Source organism: Lolium rigidum, unplaced genomic scaffold, assembly GCF_022539505.1.
Source record: "Lolium rigidum isolate FL_2022 unplaced genomic scaffold, APGP_CSIRO_Lrig_0.1 contig_39330_1, whole genome shotgun sequence".
Classification (NCBI taxonomy): domain Eukaryota; kingdom Viridiplantae; phylum Streptophyta; class Magnoliopsida; order Poales; family Poaceae; genus Lolium; species Lolium rigidum.
Genome location: NW_025900451.1, coordinates 40084 through 61831, shown reverse-complemented (window position 1 = coordinate 61831; position 21748 = coordinate 40084). Strand labels below are relative to the sequence as shown.

At 43.6% G+C, this 21748-nt stretch overlaps 2 protein-coding genes across 2 annotated transcripts; one reads left to right on the top strand and one right to left on the bottom strand.

Moving 5' to 3' along the window:
• Nucleotides 1–573: 573 nt before the first annotated feature.
• On the top strand, nucleotides 574–3834 carry LOC124681329 (electron transfer flavoprotein subunit alpha, mitochondrial). The gene is made up of 8 exons (XM_047216262.1): nucleotides 574–666; nucleotides 1516–1698; nucleotides 1830–2041; nucleotides 2251–2411; nucleotides 2777–2935; nucleotides 3063–3115; nucleotides 3363–3503; nucleotides 3602–3834. Exons 1-8 carry the CDS (start codon nucleotides 574–576, stop codon nucleotides 3677–3679), a joined length of 1080 nt encoding a protein of 359 aa, XP_047072218.1. The 3' UTR covers nucleotides 3680–3834.
• Nucleotides 3835–5129: 1295 nt separating this feature from the next.
• On the bottom strand, nucleotides 5130–20683 carry LOC124681328 (DNA-directed RNA polymerase I subunit 1). The gene is made up of 25 exons (XM_047216261.1): nucleotides 20635–20683; nucleotides 20360–20538; nucleotides 20052–20211; nucleotides 19685–19969; nucleotides 19080–19259; nucleotides 18787–18963; nucleotides 18552–18711; nucleotides 17427–17614; nucleotides 16219–16482; nucleotides 14821–14909; nucleotides 14307–14454; nucleotides 13915–14124; nucleotides 13469–13822; nucleotides 11625–11745; nucleotides 11352–11473; nucleotides 11238–11282; nucleotides 11102–11162; nucleotides 9774–9979; nucleotides 9397–9599; nucleotides 7958–8156; nucleotides 7472–7848; nucleotides 7186–7326; nucleotides 6113–6914; nucleotides 5344–5926; nucleotides 5130–5269 (listed from the first exon to the last, which is right to left on the bottom strand). The coding sequence occupies exons 1-24, from the start codon at nucleotides 20635–20637 to the stop codon at nucleotides 5354–5356; spliced, it is 5247 nt and encodes a 1748-aa protein (XP_047072217.1). The 5' UTR covers nucleotides 20638–20683; the 3' UTR covers nucleotides 5130–5269; nucleotides 5344–5353.
• Between the last annotated feature and the right edge of the window lie 1065 nt (nucleotides 20684–21748).

Below are 21748 nucleotides of genomic sequence, written 5' to 3'. Positions count from 1 at the left end.
TTCGGCTGTAATCAGGTATCATCTACCGCAAGAGATTGATGCCAGGCCGGAGCACCGACCTGGCTGGCAATGTTGGTTCCTCGTCATCACGTCGTCGATTTGCTCAAGCGTCCGCGTCGCATACCACAGGCGCCTGGAATCCTGATGAAGGATCGGTTGGTTTTTTACTGACAGCCATAGCAGCAGAAACTGCTGTGTCGAACCCCTGATGGAAATGTAGACAAGTGTAATGTAACTAGTGCCTCTCACAACTGTTTCTTTTAACTAATGATGATTAATGAAGTGCTGGGTTTCGTTCACAAAGCTTGAAAATCCTCTTCTCCGTCTCTGTTGGTCTCTCAAATCGAATATGAAGCCTGAGAGCATAAAAATCTGTGAAATCTGAAAGCCTGAGAGTATATTACCAATTCTCGTAGGAAGCTGACGTGGCGGTTCAATCTCGGTCCTGATCGAGCTTACACACACGTGTGCTCCCCATCCAAATCCAGTTCACTTCCCTCACGTCTCCACTCTCCTCACTGTATTACGTTTCTCCCTGCATTTCTTCTTCCTCCTCTGAGACAGAGATAGAGCATGGCGATGGCGGCGGCGTTGGTGGCCAGAGCGCTCCGGCGGGTGCGAGCAGGCGGCGCGCGAAACGTGGCCGGGGAGGCGCTGCGTAGGCTCGTGAGTTCCCCTCCCCTTTCCTTGCCCTCCGTGCGCGTTCGATCCGTTCACCTCGGCCGCCCTGTGACGGGAGGTCGGACCGTCGGAGAGCCCAAATCAGTCAGCCAGGCAGGCTAGCTGCGGCGAGATGCTAGCGAGGACCAGCCGAGGCAGCATGCCCGCCTGCGGGCGGGCGGGTGCATCGATAGCCTAATTCTTTGATTCCGAGGCAGCCAGTCGATTCGATCACCATTGCATCGACCAGCCAAGACGCAGGCCGAATCCCCCCCGTCTCTGCCGTGCTGCGTCCGAGAACCCTGATAAGCAACGAGATAAGTAGAATTCAGCTGTGTATATCATCTCACAAACCTGTGAGCTTAGGTTCGGAGTCCTGCAACTTTTTTCTGTTTATTAGTACATCTCCTAGATGCCTGCTATGTATGCCCTCATAATCCCACGCTCTATGTTACCGCAGTCGAATCCATCAAGTGGAACGCTCGCAGCTTCAACCTACCTTCCACCATTACTCACGCTGAGTATTGGTTCTGAATCTTTTACCTGTGTGCTGGGATCTTCCCATTTGAATCCCGGTGGTAGCACTGGATTGAGTGACCCGGACATGGTTCTGATTGTCTTCTCGGCCAGTGAGAGTTTCTAATTTAGACTGATTGGTGGTAGGCTCCGACGAAAAGCTTATGGATTCAGCACTTTCCTGTAAGACCGAATCCAGGTTGTCTGACAAAACTAGAGTTGTTCAGTAAGCAAGAGATTGATTCCCTGGTACTGGTAGGGAAGAAAGGAAAGACTACAAAGCGAGGGATCGTTTGGGTATCATTGCCTTCTAGCTTAACTCTGGCGTCATCCTCCTAGGTGAGCACTCTGGTCGTGGCGGAACATGAAGGTGGGCTCGTGAAGCCCTCGTCTCTGAGCGCGTTGGCGGCTGCGGAGGCCGTCGCCAAAGACAACAAGGTCTCTCTTCTTCTAGCTGGATCCGGACCGGCGCTGCACAAGGCCGCTGAGCATGCTGCGTCTAGCCATCCGTTGGTCAATGAGGTACTGTTACGACCGGCTACCTTTCGTGCCACCATGTAGTTCTTCATTTTCAGTTCGGAGGACGAGAAGGTAACTTAGCGAAAAGCAAGCAGATGCTCTTGCGCTCATCATTTGGTTGTCTTGGGTTGCAGGTTCTTGTCGCTGATTCAGACATATTTGCGCATCCTTTAGCTGAACCTTGGGCCGAGCTGCTCCGCTCCGTTCAGCAGAAAGGTCGATACTCTCATGTTATAGCCTCTTCGACGTCGTTCGGGAAGAATTTGCTTCCACGTGCTGCGGCTCTTCTAGATGTCTCCCCTGTTACGGACGTCACTGCCATATCTGAGCCACGGGTATTTGTCAGGTTCGATATTCTATCAGGGCTTTTTTGTGATTTGCAGTTTATGAAGGATATGTGATGGACAACAATACTTACCCACCCAGAATGTCAGGGGCACATTTGCTTTCATTTGTAGTATAATCAGCATCTGCCTTGATGTTTTAACATAGCCAACTCGGTGCTATATCCCATCAGAGATTTATGGTTTTATTAAGACATGTCCTTTTCTTCAGGCCAATTTATGCTGGAAATGCACTGTGCACTGTGCGATATACTGGAGAAAACCCTTGTATGATGAGTATTAGATCAACGTCATTTTCTCCAACTACTGAATCTATGTCAGAAACTAAAGTGGCGCCTATAACCCAGGTTGATCTCTCTTTCCTCAGTGAAGGTTTGTTTTATTTCCCCACCGTGATCTTCTATTATTCAACACCCTTTTATGCCTTACATAATTATTCTTGTTCATTTTGCATTACCTACCTGGATCTATCAGAACAAAATTCCAAGTTCCTGCAGTAAAAGTCCAAGGACTGTGATTGGCTATTGCTTGATTTTCTTTTCCACAGTCTTATTATGGTTTAGGGATCTATAATTCATTCTTCAGCAGTCATTCATGCTTGGGTGTGTTGGCGGTGCTGTGTGTGTGCATCTGTAACATGTTATAATGAAATTAGCGCTCTTTTAATCTCTCTCAATAACAGTTTACAGTCTTAAATTATGCACCATATTTGTAAAATTCTTCTCCTTGACGTGCAGCAAGCTCAAGCAAATCGTCATGGGTGAATCTTACCTCCCAAGATACCGAACGGCCAGATCTTGCAAATGCACGTGTCGTGGTCACTGGAGGCAGAGGTTTGAAAAGTGCTGAGAATTTTAAATTGCTGGAGCAGCTTGCTGAGAAACTTGGGGCAGCAGGTTTGCACTCTTCCCTACTCTGTGTTGAACCTAGGTAGCACTAAAATTGTTAGTATTCGTGTAAATTCATTCCTTCCTCTGCACACAGTTTTCGTTCGGAATTCTTACATATTTTTTCCTTGTGTAGTGGGTGCGACAAGAGCGGCTGTCGATGCGGGATATGTGCCGAATGAACTCCAAGTAAGCTCCTCAGGTCTCCCGTAGTGGTCAACCAAATCACAACTAAAATGGATTCAGAACCGAACTTGCTGTATTTTTATTTTTTTGCGAATTCTAACTCACTGTATTACGGCTTGATATTGCATCAAACCGAACTTTTGGAGCGTAGTTTCATAAAAACGTCCTGGTCATGTCTATTGCTCATGTACTACTAGGTAACAACACCATACATACAAGTTTTTTGATTCGCTGTCACAATGCCTTGCAGGTTGGGCAGACTGGGAAGATCGTGGCGCCTGAGCTCTATATCGCTTTCGGAGTCTCCGGGGCGATACAGCACCTGGCAGGGATGAGGGATTCCAAGGTCATTGTGGCCGTCAACAAGGACGCGGATGCGCCCATATTCCAGGTTCGATTCCACTCCCGCCTCGATTGAGCTTCGAGCAGCATCAACAACCAGATGTTGTACTGCTAGTTAGTAAGCCTGTTTTCGTTGCTGCTGCCCAGGTTGCAGATTACGGGATCGTAGGTGATCTGTTCGAGGTTCTCGGTGAGCTGTTAGAGAAGATTCCAGACAAGAAATAACTGGGTGGTGCAAGTTGATCAGTGTTAGTAATAAGCGTGAGGGTTCAGTGTATAATTGGAAATTCTGTGTGTAATTGGATATTCTGTCATTGTTGTATGGTTCCCGGTGAATGAGCATGTTTCGGTAATAAGGTCATCTTGACACTTGTATATCAGTGAAAGTGGAACTTAACCCTGTTTTCAGATCATATAGGGGGGGTAATAACTAGACAGTGAGCACACAGACAGGAATCCAGGAGTTTTGCCAGAAATATGGGAGTAAATAACATGAGCATGCACCAGCATATTCAGCGAAGCTACAGATTCTTTCTAGCAGCAAATTGCAATGCGATCCAGCCGGCTGACAAGATAACACTGCCCTGTTTGGATGCAAGGAATTGGGCTTGGTATTGGGGAATCTAGAATTGGGGCCCTGATTCCACCGTTTGGATGTCTTTGGTATTCAGTTCTGAAATCGTTGGCCAATTCCGAGCGCACCCCCCGCGGGCCAAAAATAACGCTTGGCTCGATTCAGACCTCGCGAGCTCCGTATTCGTGCAGAATTGAGCGAGCGGCCTCTCTCTCCCGAAAACGCATGGACGAGCCCGTCGCTCCCTCTCTCCCTCCGACGCAGAGAACCTCATCCCGGCGGCGCCGGTAGGTGAGCTCCGCCGCCAGCCTTCTCCCCCTCCGTTTGCGAGTCCGGCCGACTTCCTCCGCCCCCGGCCTCCCTCTTCCCCTACCTCCCCTTCGCCCTGGCTACCCCTACCCGCGCCGAACCCTAACCCTAGCGGAATGGCGGCATGATTTGGTCGACCGGCGATGGGAGGTGGTTGAGCGACGGCTGGGGCTCCGTCCCGCCTCCTCCCTTGCTCGATTCACCATCTGTGGGAGGCCATGGCGACGGCCGGGCGCCCAAGCAGGGAGCTTTGCCCCGCGACGCACATGGCTGCTGACGGCAACGATGCGTGACGACGACCCGTCCCCGCTGACCTCGGTTCTTCTCCGAATTGACACTCTGTTCTAACAGGAACAACTTTGCTTTTGACACTCTGTTCTCTGTGTGATCTTACACACTCTGGTACCTAAAAGCTGGAATTAAATGATTAATGCAGCAAGCTTATGGAGGCTGTCTAGTAGTAACATTTTCTTTTTTTTGTATTAGCTTCAACTGGGCTATATTTTGGGTCGATTTTCATTCATATTACAGAGGTTATTTTGTTCAAAGTCAAAAATACTCTCATTTCCACACATGTGACATCCAAACAGCATTTGGTATTCCATTGAAACCTGAATTCTATAGCTGAATACCACGCGCATCCAAACAACATTTGTGGTATTGAATTGAATTGGTTGATTTGGTTTTCCATTGCCAATTCAATTCAGAGCCCAATTCATTGCAACCAAACACAACATAACATAAGACTCATCTAGCGTACCAAAAACCTTTGCAGTTCAAAGTCAATACAAATGCACGCATACAGATTCATCCCATTTCACTTGCTAAGATACACAAAAAATGTTGCCCACGCAACTGTTCGCGTCAAAACACACACGACACCAAGGGCAAGTAACCGCCATACTGTAAGGTCCTTGCACATTTCTCACGCACTTAACTAGTACTCGGACAAAAAAAAACTTTAGTTACATCTGAGTAAGAACACCAGCCACGGTGAAGGAACGCAGGTGCTTGTGTCACATCTTCGTGGGCTCAACAAAGCACATGTTCTGCAGCAAGCCAAAGCAGCCGGTTCCCATCTTGGCCGGCTTCCCCAGGGACACGCTCGCTGAGGGGCCATCGAGGGTGTCCACCTCTCCGTAGAAGGCAGCTTCCGAGATGAACCTCGTGGCCTGCTCGAAGCTCATCTTGCCGAATGGCGACGTGCAGAACTGGGCCATCCCTAGGATGCTCATCGGCCGGTAGGAGCCTCCTGAGGTCATGAAGTCAGCAACCAGGCTCAGGTGCCTCTTGTTCACATCTATACCGAAGGGTTGAAACACAGCATTCACTTCATGGATGATGGTCGCCCTTGCGGCCTCCACCCCATATGTCTTCAGGATAGCATGTATGTCGTTAGATTTAACGTCTTGGATTTTCAGGATGTCCTGCAGAGCCCAGAATACCTCAAAGTCCACTCCTGCAGTTCGCAGTGCTAGCATTTTTGGAGATGGATCGCCTTCCTTTTCTACCCAAACAGCTTTGCATCCACCAATGTTTCTGTTATGGGATCCACTGACAAATAGGGACTTCAATGTCTTCTGGGCTATCTGGAAAAGCAAATCAAAACATTTCTATCAGATTTTTGTTCAAAATAGTATAATACGATGACAGAAAATTAAACAAGCCCTAGCATTTCAATAATAAAGTGCAACAGTTTTTAGTTATGACATGTTCAGTTACTAGCCTCTGGAAGAACAGTAAAATATCATATTGTTCTGTTTATGCTGAGGTACCTGGGCTAGTAAAATAGTTGGTTCCTTGTGCAATAGATAGTGAACCTCAAACTTCAAATCTGTGCTTTCAACATGAACAGCTCGCTTCACCTTCTTGCTGCGTTTCTGGGTTGTTTGTGCCTGCTTCTGCTCCAAATTTTCCACGGTTTCACTTTTTTCCTTCTTGAGTTTACCAGCTGCAGAACCATCTTCTAATTTCCCTGACCTGTTACCCGAATCTGACATATGTCCTTCGTCTTCCACTTCTGATTCTCCGCCTGACTCAGCTGGATCATCCTCATTATCAGGTTTGTATTTTGTCTCTTCTTCAGGGTCACTGTCCATAACATCTGCATTTCCAGTATCATCATACTCCAACTCATCATTCTGTTGCTGTTTCCACTTTTTTGCATCGGCTCCCATGTCATCCTCATTTTCATCGTCGCCATCACTTGCAACAAGCTCTTCCCTGTCAATAGATCTGCTTTCAGGTTCTTCAGGACCCTCTGGTAGTGAGCTGTCAGTGTCCTGTACCCTAGTTTCCTGGATTCCACTAACTTTGTGTAGCAAATTTAGGTGTTTTTCGATTGCATATTCCATTGCATCAATAAACACTGTTCTCAAGGCAGTTTGACACTCGTCTGCTGTAAGTTCTGACTGATCAGGGTAATCCTCTGGTGAGTGTAGTTTTAGCTGTAACTTATAGAGATTCGAAACATGCCCGTTACTGTTGTGAAAATGAACTGTGCATACTTCAGTTCCAGCCACAACATCAGCCAACCTAACACCCCTTAACTTTGCAGCCAGCCGCTCAGCATCACCCCTAAATGTCCATGAAGAAAGAATTAGTGCAAGTATCTAGCTAGTGTACTTGAAAAATTGAGTATAGATTTCGACAAAGATTTATATTTACTTATTATACAGAAAAGTAGAATTAATGCATGTACCTTGCCAGTACGGTGAAAAAAATGAGTACAGTGTGGTTGGGATTTTTTGTTTACATCTTATACAAGAAAGTTTGATATATCATGTAGACTGCAGAAATTAAACTAAAAAGTATTAAGAATCTTCAAAATAAAGCAAATAAATCTCACTTAGTGATATTCTCGTGCAGAGGGCACTCCATATAGGGCGTAGAAATGTTAGCGGATGCTTTCATTAGAATTTCTTGTATACGAGGCATCCCAAGTGTGACATTCATGTCACCTCTTCCAGCAAGATGAAAAGTGTTGAGCCTGCAAGGCATGAGAAAAATGTACGCATGAATTTTAACAAGTCCCCAGATAAGAAATACAATATACCCCGAAACTAACATTATATGGAGTCGACAGCCAGAAGTTATAGACAAAACATAGTTTATCAAATAAAAAATGCTCTTACGTCATCTGTGTTGAAGGTTCTCCTAAGGACTGGGCAAGGATCACACCAACAGCTTCACCAGGTTCTATAAGACTAGCCCGGTACTTTACATTCAGTAATTTCGTTAGTTCCTCAATTTCGATGTCATAACGGCCCGGCTTCCTTATTAACCTGAGAAACTTCTCTCTTTGTAACTTCTCCTCCTTACTTAACTTCCCCTCCTCCTCCTTTTGTAACTTCCTCTCCTCTTCCTTTCGTAACTTCTCCTCCTCTTGTGAACTGACAAACTTCTTTGCATTGTCCGTGAGTGTTTTGGGCAGGTTAGTGATGTAATTGGACTGTAATAACAGGCTATCGCCACTGTAGCTGCCAAACCTGTCAAGGACAGCTTTTCTATTCTGTAATATGGAATAAATTGCAAACAATTATCAGTCAGATCGAACAAATGCATAGAGCAAGGCATACTACAAATCTGACTTGGTATAGTTATGAACTTCAATGTCTTACAGCAGCAAGTTCTTCAAACTTATTGAGGAAGTTACTTTTATGGACATCAACTCCATCTTCTCCGTAGCAGAATTGTATGATTGATCCATCAACATTACGGACAGTATGATCGTATGAAACAAACAATGATTCAAGACTTTTGACAAGACAACGTTGAAGATATCCACTACGAGATGTTTTGACTGCTGTGTCAATCAACCTGCGATGAACATGCAAAAACTATATATCAAAATAAAAGCCAACGTAGTTGTAAAAATGAATGACTCTAACAAGAATATAAATATAAATATACATAATTATAATGGTGATATGGGCAATTAAGGGTATGAAACTGTCACTATTCCTGTTTGTAAACAAACAGGGATACTGATGGATGTAGATTAAATCTAAGTTCCAGCAAACTTCACATCAGCATATTATCAAGTTTATCAACCTGTCCAAATCCAAACTGCCTTGATCCATCAAGAAGATTATTGCCCACGAACCAAGTTCAAAAGCTCAACCCACAGATGTGGACAAGAACTTCAGTATGATCTTGCGATATAAGCATAACTGTTTGTGAAGTTACTGGTGCACCGTGCACGAGAGAGTATCATGGTTCAAAAAAGCGTACGCCTAGGCGCGCTTAAGCGCTGAGCGGCGGCCTTGCGCTTCGCTTATGGCCTGAGCGCGCAATTAAGCGACCTTGTGTGCTCATGCTAGAATCTAGTCAAGGAAACAGGGTAGGGAAGGAGCGATGGATGCAGGGAAGGTGGGGCGAAGCCGTGGAGGGAGGGGCGGAGACAATCCATGGAACAGGAGCTGCAGGAAGGCCATTGCGGCTGTTGATGCGTGATTCAAAGGGAGCAGGTGAGGGAAAGAGATAAAAGAGAGTAGATGGATGGTTGAGATTAGAAAATATAGATGGTTCAGATTGAGCTGAGCAGTCTAGGGTTTTGTATGGGCCTTACTGGGCTAATATTGTCTCGCTGGGCTAACTTTAAAGGAAGATTGGAGGTTGTATGCGCTAAAAATGCAACCGACTGCACTTAAGCAGCACTTCCGTACAATTTTGGCCTGAGCGCTTAAGCGGCGCCTAAGCTTGCTTAAGCAACACTTCCTCTAGGCGGTGCCTCACTGCTCGCTTAGCGCTCAGCGCTTTTTTGAACCTTGGAGAGTATGAAATGTTGTGTGGATGCAACAACTATCTCAATTCTCAAATAAACGAATACAAGAGAATGTTCTTAGTGGGAACAAATTAGACCATTTGTGCAACTCATTTATCTCCATTTGTAACAAATACCAACAGCCAAGTATGCCTGTTATAAATCTATGTACATTTAATACTAAACACCTGCTTAGAAACAAGATATAAAAGACAAACATGGCTGGTAAAATTTATGCTCTTCAGAATAAAAGGTAGTTTCTTATGTATTAAGAAAGAGTAAAGAAAGCTTTACCCATTTCTGCCAGCCATACAATGGAAATAGTACTCTTGAGGGCGGAGACCAGTTAAAAATCTGTCACTCACGTAACCACCAGCTCTAGAAGAAGTATCCCATGGTCGAAAGCAAGGTAATGCCTTCCCAGATACCATTCGTGGAACGCGCGCACCTTCTAAATCTTGCGAGCCTAATAATGACGAGATTTGTGTCATGTTAACCTAGCAAGACAAATGAAGTGGCAGGATGTTAGTCCCAGTAGGTAAAGTAAGTTGCGCTTCGAGTTTGCAATTGTATTTGCATGGAACAGTTCACTTCCCCAGGTCATCTGATGATAATTCTAGTTCAACACAGAATATTACATTGTTCTGCCCTTGCTGAAAAAACAAACTTACATCTGAACCTTTCGCACCAGTTGCAGTCATAAGAGTGAGACAATTTTTAGGGAAAGGCTTCTGTAGACCATAGGGAAACATGCTTTGATTGACCTCAGATGTTAACTTATTTAGAGCACTTAGCATCATTTTATCCAATGTGACATTCCCAGATTCTCCCATCCTGCGTACAACCTTCTCGACATCCATTTGCAAGTCCGCTGGATCTACACAAAAATACAGAATGTACTCCAATTTATATCGTACAAACATAAAGGACGATATTATCGACTAAAGAGGTAGCCGAGCCCATGAATAACATAGATGCAAAGCAGGCTTATTAGGATTATGGAAACATTGAATAAATATTTTTCTTTTGAGGAAAATCATATAAATGTTATTAGCGCGCTCTAAACCAGTTACTACTCGCAAAAATGGCCTGCACAGATTAGATGTGGTTTGCACAGATCAAAGAAGCTTTATATATAAACTGGCGTGTGCCTCTACTTGATGGATGTAGTAGGAGGACTATGAAGGGAGATGCGCCTAAACATAATAATGGTCTAAAGAATTTTTACTGTAAAGCACACCAGCTAACATTTAAGAAGTATTAGCCCTTGATCAACTTCCCCTCCCGGGCGGTGGTGAGCGTCAGCGTGCTGAGTGGCGACTGAGTTGGAAGGTGGTGTGGGCGTGTGGCTGAAACCCGGAGCTTCGAGCAGAGCCAGCAGAGCGGTAGCTGGCGCGCAACATGGGCCAGAGGCGACGGCCAACAACATGTGGAGTAGGTCGTCAATCAAGCGGCAGCACCGCGGGCCATTATTTAACTTAAGCTATCCAGTGACAGTGAAAGAGTATAAATGACGATCTACGGCTCCACCATTTACCAATAAATATAAGGTGGCTGATACAATTCAAAGATGTCCTCAAGTCCTTGTTTCGGGTGAGCGGCCCTGGCCAGGTACTCTGCTTCGATTTGCAGGTAAATCCATGAAAAATGTATGATTGGGCCACTGCTTCTACTTGGCAGGCGCAGCCTCAGACTGGCCTTCCTTACAGTATTGTGCAACCCAGCATCGCAAAGCCTGCGAGTACGGAGGTATCACAGCAGTCTGAAACACCGTTAACAGGTGGACAAGGTTTCTGTTTCAGTAGTAGGAACATCTCAAGAAAAGAACAATAACTTTCAGAGGAATTACTCATTTGTTAGTTAAACAAGTTTTCTTCTACATCAACGGAACATAGGACGACTAGGTGAGCAGACTGTTAGGAAATCGAAGATGCCTAGTAGAATAGTACCATAGCAGAATAATAGCACAGCAACAAATTAGAAAAATCAGGATGGTTACCTCGTTTTAGTTTCTGCTTAAGGGTTACCTTTTTCCCAGCAATAACACTTGGAGGTTTTGCCTACATCACAATCAGACATATGATTACATCTTTTCTATCGATAACAAAGGAAGATAACCTTAAGAAAAGGTGAACCTTAATTGCTTCGAATGATTGCCGGGATTCAAATTCAACAACAAACTGCAGCAAAAAGAATAAGAATGTCAGAAAAAAATAGCACAGCTGGTACCAAAACCAACTGTTACCAACCTTCTTGTTCCTAACTTGGACGCCACCTGGTTTGATTGCACCAATTTTCGCAAACTCTTCCTCAACCATTTCAACAGTTAAACCGGAATCCAAACTTTTAACACAAACCGGATAGCCATGCCCTGCAAAGTAAAATCATGTTATCAGATCTCAAAAACAACCAAATGAGGATCTAATTTTCCTCAATGAGATATACTAACTGTCCTCAAGAAATCGTTATGAACTTCCGGCTCAAGATAAAAGTATTTGCTGTGAGGATAATGTTGAACAAACCTGCAAATTCCCAGTGGACATCCTCACTGCGTTGCTCGCTTTCCAAGAGAATTTTCTCCCTCAGCTGATCTTCGTCTTGGGATAGTAACAGATCATCTACTCCACATGTAAATCCATGAAACTACAAGAATTAATTTACCTTAGACCAACATAATCACAACTGAACAAATACACTGTGAAGAAACATGACAAAACCTAATGACAGTGTAATGAAGGAATTGGGAAGGTAAATTCATAACCATAGAACAGCTTACAACAAAGGTGACAACAAGTAACTCACCAATATTTCACAGTTCAAGGACAGCATCTCACCATTGAAAGCACAAAAATTATTTCATACATAAACTGAAGCTCCAGATAAATCGAATTTAATCAAGCAAGAACAGGAATGTGCCTAAAGATATGTCGAATCAAGCAAGACTGGGGAACTGCCCAATGACAGCAAGATTTGGAGCTCCATGGAAGAGAGAAGGCAGGGAACAGGGTTGCGCACACACGAGAGAATGCATATGGTCCTGAACTGGGAAGCGGGATGGGGGGTGCACAAATACAGTGAGGCATGTGGGCCTGTTTGGTTTATCTTATAAAGTTGGGTCGCGGCCATTTGTTGCGCCATGCCACATGCCACAGCTCACATGTGCAATATAGCTACCCAAAACTGCTTGGGGGTTATCTGAAGGGTTTCGCAAAGTTCAGGTGGTGCAATAGCCAGTCTCAAAGGTTTGAGGGGTTAAGTAATCCAGAGGCCAAAAATCAGGGGGTGATGTCAACATATTTTCTAAACCACAGTGATTGGTGAGCAGCAAGCGAGCAAAATCATTTGAAACAAATCCGAAGACTAGCATTATAACATTTGGGGGGTTAAGTAATCCAGAGGCCAAGGGTCAGAGGATGATGTCAACATATTTTCTAAAACAAAGTAATTGGTGAGCAGCAAGCCAGCAAAGCATTGGAAACAAATCCAAACACTAGCATTATAACGTCGGCCTGAATAGCGAGCAAAAGAAATCTGATGATCGACAGTTACTCAAAGATATACTGGATCGATCAAGATTGCTTCAAGGGAGACCTATCTTCTGTCGTAAAAACACTGAAGATGAATTGAGCATTAAGTGATTTAATATTATGTTTTTTAAGGAAATACAGCAGAGTTTGGTAATATTACAAATAGGAGGTACATCGACAGTATAGTGTACAAGCTTAAATATGCAAAAAGAACGAATTAAGTTGAATTAGGCAACTACATTTCAATAAAGTAACTCTTCTCTATTGCTTCTGCAACAACAAAAAGTAGGTTGCACTGAGCTGTTGTGGCAGCTGGGCAATTTTATGATCCATTGCAGGATAATGATATGGTCCACCGCAGGGCTGAAAGTGTTCAGTCTGCCTCTTGACAGCACTATATGGCTCAAAGAGACAACTCAACAGTGGATTGGCCCATTCAAAGTAGTCTGATGTACAGATCCAGATCAGATTTCCTTTTCATTTCTTTATTTGCTCCACATATCCCATCTAAATGAATTTCCAAGGCAGGTTATCTAGGTACATCACCAATATGTGCTGCATGCTGGTCACGAGTATTTAAGGAACGGTCTTCAACTAAAAAAGAGTAACTAAAGACTAATCACCTCATCTAATGCCAAACATGCTTTATCTGCCAAAACATTTAAGCCACATGTATAGGTCTAGGAATACAATTTGTTGCTACTAATGATGTTAATTGGTACAGCCGTTTTAGTAGCACCAAATTGCAGAAAGAATAGACTGTCTAGTGCAACTAGCCTACCAGTTAGACACCCCACATATGATGAAAAGATGGAAAAGAATTATGTTTTAGATGTCACCTGCAAGAACAATGTAAACAAGCGGCTGAATATTGAGAGCAATCTTCCAGCTGTATCTGCGCCATAGAGCTCCTGAACTGTATGAACTATCCCGTAATTTCCGAACTGCTTCTTATCTATCATGCCCTTTATAAGCTCATTATCAAGAACATATAATTCTTGTTCATCTTCTTGATTTCTAACAAGTACTTCTTGTTCTTCTTTTTCTTTTTTAACAAGTTCAGGATCCCTAGTTTCTCGTTCTTCATCATGGCGTTTTTTAGGTAATAAATATTTTACTGGAATTTTCCCTTCCTTCTTCACAGTGAATGGTGGGTGACCATTTGTTAAATGGTTCAAGATGGTTGTTATGACCTGTAAACAAAAAAAAAATACATGACTGAATTCCAAGCAATGTCAAGATTGAGACCAACAGTGACACAAGTTTCTTTCTATTAAAATCTAACCTGTTTTCCCGTCCACAGATGCTTTGGCTTAAAAATAGCTGGAGGGAGAAGTTCCAATGTGTCATCATCATTCATAACAGATACCCTTTTACCAGATTGACAAGGGCTACAAGATGAGGACACACAAGACCCATAGACAAGCTGACTATATTCCTCACGGCTTAAGAACGTGTCTGGCTTTGTCAGAAGAACAGCACCAACAATGTGGTCCTACAAAAATAAATAAATAAATAACTGTTATTGCTTGTCAATATCACAGGCACATCGCTAGTTAATAGATGCATGTGGCAACTAATTACACAAAAGTTACTAAGGCTATTGACATGTGAATACTAAGTGCTCCATGCTACAAGTATACAGAAAAACAAAATATCACAACCACATATACATACCTGAATGAGACCTCTGACAGCCTCCCCACTCCTTGGACCAATGTACTGCTTATTTGCATCAACAATGTTGATGGCCTCAGCGCGAGATATTTCATCTTGTGGGAAGTGCACATTCATTTCATCTCCATCAAAATCAGCATTGTATGTGCTAAACAACAACAAAAACATCAGAGCCTTTGTCCCAAGCTAGTTCTGGTAGGCATTGTACTCCCTCCATTTCAATGAATAAGGCGCCCTCATTTTGCGTGTTTTTTCTTTGACTCAAAATTAATCTAAATATATGAAGATTGTTGGTATACAATTAGTATCATTGGTAAGTTCTTTTCAATACGAATCCAACGATACTAATTATGTACAATAAAATCAAAATTTTGTTGCTCAACTTTTTCAGTCAAAGTTAATCTTGAAATGTGTGTGCACCTTATTCATTGAAACGGAGGTAGTATGTGCTAAAAAGATAAAAAATAATAATTTTATGCAAGCAAAAGAAATTAACAGGAACAAGTCAAAATACCTGCAATTGGCATAGTGCATTCGAATTGTCTTCTCTCCAGGCAAGACACGTACAACATGGGCCATCATGCTGGGCTTGTGAAGAGTAGGCTTCAAACCACAAGAGAGGGATTAGAGATGTAGACAATGACTTCACCGAAGACCTACATAAGCTAAATGTAATGCTACCACACAATCCTTAATTAGTATATGATTGGCAGCAGAATGGTGGGTGATTGCAAATCAAGCCGCGAGTTTTCTTTCAGATTGTGATGTTTATACCTTTTGACTTTACACTTAAGCACTTCCTGAAATTAACATGTCAAACCATGATTTTGCCCTGCCAAGTAGCGCTACAAGTCATATGATTTTGCATAATTGTAGTTGTCCGGTCCCTGGTTTTTAAGGCGACGCTTAGGCATCAGGGCGCCCTGTGACATCAAGGCGTCAAGCTCGCCTTAGTTTCATGCATAAAGCGCCCGCTTTACCATTTTAGCCGTCCAGAGCGTTTCTGAGGCAGATAAGGCAGGGCTCTTGGCTATTTTGGACGGCATAGACAGAGGTGGTCCAGCTTGAGCAGGAATCAGGGAAAAGAGGGAATCTGGGGCCCAAAGTAAGGGAGAAGAGAGGGGAGAGGGAGAGGAGCAGACCAGTACACAGGAATCTTTTCTGTCTGGCCTACACTGCTATCTTTTTTTCCTGTGTCTGCTTGCTCTTGTGTATACCCGTGGTGATACTTCGCCTCTATGCCTCTATTTAAGTAGTAGTAGTAGTAGTAATAGTAGTAGTAGCTGCTGGTCCTTGCTAGGTGCTGGTCCCTGTTAGCTGCACTGCTATTTGGTGGTTAGCTGATCGACATAGCTTCTGCTTGAGGTTAGCTGCATGTCTGTTAGCTAATTAAAATACTTGATGATGACTCCTAATTTGCCGATTAAAATAGTTGATGCTACTCTAAGGCGTCGCCTCGCCTTACGTTTTAAGCGCTTAAAAGGTGAAAAGGTCCACGAGCGCTTTAGATCGCCTTACCGCCTTAAAAACCATGGTCTGGTCTACTTGATGTCATTTTAAATTAAAATAGAACAATGAGGCAAAAGCCTTGTTTTGCATCTACTTCCATAGACCCAATACAGTTGTGTTTGTTAAGCTCTATGTACATAGAGAAATGAAGGAATTGATGACTAAAATAAGTTCTGTGCGATGCCGGCTCGCCATATTAATTACATATACATCCTGCTGCAAGTAAGTAACAAATATGCGTATTTGTACAGAAAAGTTGCCTATAAAAAGTAATAAGAATATTTGGAAACCCACTTTGCTAAAAAAAACATCTAAATGAAAATGAAGGAAGATATTTCCGTTGTTTTCAATTATTATTGCTCAAGAAAAGGAAACGGAATACTTGCTAGCAAAATATTTATACCTGTCTGTTGACCAGTACAATGTCACCATCTTGAATATGTCGATATACAACTTTGCTTTCAAATTCACGTTTAGGGTCCTTCCCTGGATGAGAAATTGATCCTCTAGAAGCAGGCAACTGCTTAGCAACGGCCCTACGTTTGGGGGGATCAACCGATAGTTTATACATGTGATTGTTAACCTTGACATGCGTCGCACCAGGATGAATTTCACCACCATTATTTATAGCTTCTTGTAGCTTTTTGGTGTTCCAGTGCGTCACTTTCTGTGCAGGAAAAAAAAACATGGTGAATCCTATAAACTGCATACAAAATAAATAAAAAACAACTTGGATACAGTTGCAGTTCAGTTGCAATGACCAGCAAATTTGCAATGAAAACATGCGTATTAGTAAATCGAAAATAAAATAGACATCTAGGCTACGGACTATGAAAAAAGACATGAAGCGGAACTATAAGGGGTGAAACCATTAGTTCAAGAAACCAGAGACAAATGAAGTCTATAACTTAACCTATATATAGGAACTACCTTAGTACTACCTATTGTCGGTTAAGATCACGCGAATGCTAGCATGCAAAGTAGGTACAGCCAGCGTCAATTAATTCCGACCGGAGGGAGTAGTACAGAAGTGCACTTCCTCACTGTGCCACTAGATGCATACCTCATAACATCTTAGAAAAACTCTAATTGGAGAAAGGCAGGAAAATCACAAATCTAACCTAGTACAGCCAATCAAAAGTTAACCCTTTGATTCCTTAAGGGAAACATGTTCCGTATAATGGTACGTTTTCTCTCTTTCCTGCATCGCCAAAAACTTCAGGACAACCTCGTATGTACAATCAAAAGTTAACTCCTGATTCCATAAAGGAAACATGTTCTGTGTAATGGTGCAGTCTCTCTTTCCGGCATCACACAACTGCTAACTCAGCAATAAAATGGTCCTCTTATTTGGTAACTAGCAACCAATCCACCTTCAATGAATCAATGTAGTTCAAGTTTCAAGGATTCATCACCGGCAAATATAATTCAGTGCTAAATTTCCATTGCCAAGAAGCCAAGTGCTTTATTGTATAGTGGTAGCGTACTAAGATAGCATACAAGAATAAAATAGAAAGCTTGGTGGATATTTCTAGTATAGTCTGACCACAAACATAAACATGTCAATTTCAATTAAATGGCCAATTCAAAAGAAATGCATTACGAGGGTACCTCAGGATAAGTCATCTTTAACGCAGCAGCAGGAGGAATACCAATTTCGTTAACAGCCAAAAATGGATCAGGAGATATAACAGTCCGGCAGGAATGATTAACTCTCTTCCCCATCATCTTCTGTCGAAGAATCCCGGTTTTCTTATCCAGCAACTGTCGTATGCCCTGACCATCATTCCCGCTTTTTACTGTCGTCAGAATAAACATTTCAGAAAAAAAATGGGCATGCTGTATAAATGCCAGTAGGACCAACCCAATTAGTGAAGGTAAAATGCTACAGTAACATATGCCTTCTATTACTAACAATCATAAACATCATCAATAAAAAGAAATAAATGTGCACATGCATAATCATTCTACATTGCAAGGGCGGACTAACTTCAAGCATTTCCCAAGTTGATAGCTTATATCAATACAGCTAGATACATTCATATTAGTCTCCACATAAAGGGCACATCATTCAATTGTATTAGTGCTATGTGCTATCCACTTCCCGTTCTAAGCAAATACATATAGCCCTGAAACTGAGGTGATCCAGTAGAGAATAGAATCAGGCTGCTCATAGTGGAGAGTAACTTAGACTAGTAACATATGTCATGTTACTAGTGTAAGTTACTACGTCCATAGTGGGTAGTAACTTAGATGTGGTGTCATGTAATGTGTCATTAATTATGTTGTAGACTCATATTGCTTTGAGATGTGTGATGTTATGGTAACATAGCTAGTTACCACCTCACTCTCTTTCTTCATTTATTGATATGCCATGTCACCAAAATGCATTGGAATGTGTGATGTTACCACCTATGTTACCCCCACTATGAGCAGTCTCAAGCAACTCCAGGGCAGAAAGAGCTCAACCATTTATAAATGCAGAATCTGATTAGGGTCGAAACTGTTTGAAGCAAAAAAGCAATCCACTCAATACAATTATGTTTTGCCATATATGATTGCGTCTAAACTGAGAACGAACAGGTAACACCTAACAATGTATAATAGTCCTAAAAATTCAACGAGTTATCTAAGTAGAACCCAGAGATATAACACTTTTACGTGTTCTTTAATATTAGCTAGTATCAGAAGAAAATGGGGTGATCTAATTCATCAAAGAAAAGAAAGTATACTAACCAAGGCCTTTACTACTATCGTAAAATAAATTTACACTTGTTTGCAGATCCCTCCATCTTGTAAGAATGTCCAGGTGATTCGGCTGGGCATTGGCATGCTGTAGCGCGAGATTAGCCTCTTGCACTTTACCTAGCATAACATTTTGTGGGTGTTCCATAATCTATACCAAAAAATACTTAACACGATTAGTTTAGGAGAAGATTTCAATGAATTAGAATAACTAGGATCTACTTACTCCAAGGCTAGAAACAGTCGAAGGACGGAATCTGTTTGGCGGAACAAGCAGACTCTTTAAGAAAAACATCTCATAGCCCCTCCTCTTTTCTGATACACTTAAATTCTGCTGAAAGTCGCATAGTAACATGCAGAACCTGGGTTCCTTCTCCCACAAGTCTCTCAGAATAGATTCAACCTGACACAGTTCAGAAAGAAAGTACTCAGTTGTGTGTGCTTTAAAACATGCACAATGCATCTCAATGGTGAAGGTATAACGTTTTCTGAAAGTCTAAGAGAAAAGGGATATCTAACCTCTGTAGTCAAGAGAGGAACTTCGTTATCAGAAATGTGTCTTGTTTGATTCCTTGATACCTTAACAGTATCATCCGAAAGACCAGAAACAGCATTTTCACTTGTGTTGTGACTATGACCATCTCCTTCAAGTTTATAATCAGCAATCGCTTTTCTTCTTACAGAAGAACCATTTTTATCCTGCAAATCACATATAACGAGGATTGAGGAAATATGTTGCAAGAAAATGCTATTCACATAAAAGGTGTAAGATACTGACATCAAGGATAAATCAACCATGCAAAATATGAGATAAATATAGCTGGTAACAGTGCTGATCAAGGCACCGTGAAATCTAAAGACCACAACATCAGGCACAGGGAGATAAAACGAGTGAAAGGATATACAGAAACCCAGTAAGGATATACTAACTAGTAATAATTAAAACGAGTGAAAGGATATACTAACTAGTAATAATTAATCCCACTCCCCACTACCAAATTTATGAGTTCTACAATTGCAGATAAATACCACCTAATCTGCTCAGAAACAAAAGAAACCCAACGTGCTTTAATCAGGAGAGAACCGAAGTAGGTTCGGTTCGCTTTTTCAGATGAATACGGTACCTGAATCTTAAGCCAACCATATATCTGGCATTTGATTGGTGGAGACTTTGCGCCGCAGTTTGCGCACTTGTTGACTCGCTTCTTCATCAGCTTGGAGAAGACAGAGAGGGCCTCTGTTAGTTGGAGGGATGTCCAGGTTCTACCCTCTTGGCCAGAGGGAGAAGTGACCTCGGCTGTTTCATCATCTTCCTCCTCCTCCTTCAAACCGGCCGAATCTTGCAAGTTTTTCGCCTGGGCAACATCGCCCTTCGCCAGCAGCTCGAGCTCCCGGGCGTACCTAAACACCTGACACGAAACACGCACGGTGAATTGCAATTGATGTGTACATCCATGGAAGGAAAAAAAAATCAGTGGCAGGGGTACCGACCAGCTGGCTGCTGAGGCGGAACCTGCGGCAGGTGAAGCAGGTCGAGCGGAGCAGGTCCCGGAGCGTGTCGAAGAGCAGCGGGTTGAAGAGCGGCTTGGCGAGCTCGATGTGGCCGAAATGGCCCGGGCAGTTGCCGGGGGGCTGGGCGCAGGTCTTGCAGCTGCACGGGCGCACGAGATTTTCAGAGGAGGCTCGGGGACGGGGAATACATACATCTACTGCTACTACGGTTGGTTCTCTCTATTCCTAGCAGCAGAAGAAGGTAGTAAAATAGCTGAACGGCAGCGGCGGTGGCGGCGGGCACGTACGTGTCGTTGGCGTTGAGGGGGCCCATGGCCGGGTCGAGCAGGCCGCCGGGCACGGGGCAGCCCTTGGCGTCGAGGCGTTCGGGCTTGGTGAGCTTCCTGACGCTGAGCCGCTTGACCTCGTCCTCGGTGTAGAAGCCGAAGAGGATGGAGTCCAGCTCCACCGACGTCGCCTCCAGGTCCTGGTGAGGAAGATATAGTTACGACATTAGATGATTGCCCGGAGCTCTGCACGAAAAATTGACGGTGCTGGTACGGGGATGAGGGGGGGAACTCGCCATGGCTCGCCGGCGGCCGAGAGGACGGCGTGCTGGGAGAGGCTATGGAGGGAGGGGCGGCCCCCGACGGTACGACGTCGGAGAGCAGGAGGGGGAGGATTCGCGGGCGGCCAGCGGCGGCTAGGGTTTTTGCTTCTTTTCACGAGAGAGAGAGAGACAAAGGGGTTTAACGTTTTCGTGGAGGGCCAAGCAGGCCCATGAGCCCATACGTATCGCATTCCCGCGTGCGGGCGAGGCGGTGGCGTTAAGCGGGCTGGGCTTGTACCTACCCGCCGGCCCGATCCAACCCAACTCCACTACGAAACACCATTCTAAAGCCTTTTGAAGAAAGACAAGTGAGAGAGGCTCTTTTTCAAATGTTTCCAACTAAGGCTCCACGACCAGATGGGTACCCCGCACATTTCTTTCAGCGGCATTGGGATGTGTGTGGGGGTGAAATGACATTGGTGGTACTACGGATTTTGAGAGGGGGGGATGACCCTACAGATATTAACAACACGTTTATTGTGTTAATCCCCAAAGTTGCAGATCCGGAGGAATTGGGACTGTTCCGACCTATAAGCCTACGTAACGTTTTATACAAGATTGCATCTGAGGTGGCAGCGGACAGACTTAAGGTTTACTTACCAGAGATTATCTCAGAAGATCGAGCAGTCGGCTTTTGTACCGGGACGATTGATCGCGGACAATATTATTTCAGCTTTTGAATGGTTGCACTTCATGAGCCGCAAGAGAGCAAAAAATCTGAGGTGTCGTGCGTTGAAGCTGGACATGAAAAAAGCCTATGACCGAGTAGAGTGGGACTACCTGCGCGCTATCATGATTCGGCTAGGCGTTCATCGTTTATGGGTGGAGATGGTTATGCGGCTGGTTTCAACTGTCTCCTTCTCAGTTCTGTTTAATGGTGGACATCTCGAGAGTTTCACGCCTTCGAGAGGTTCGCCAATGTGATCATATCTCCCCCTATTTGTTTCTGTTGGCAGCTGAGGGCCTTTCGTGCCTTTTAAATTTAAGAATTCAGTCATCAATCTTAAGTGGAATTAAGGTGGCACCATCTGCTCCGATGGTTAGCCATTTACTCTTCATAGATGACAGCCTGTTGTTTTCAGAGCCA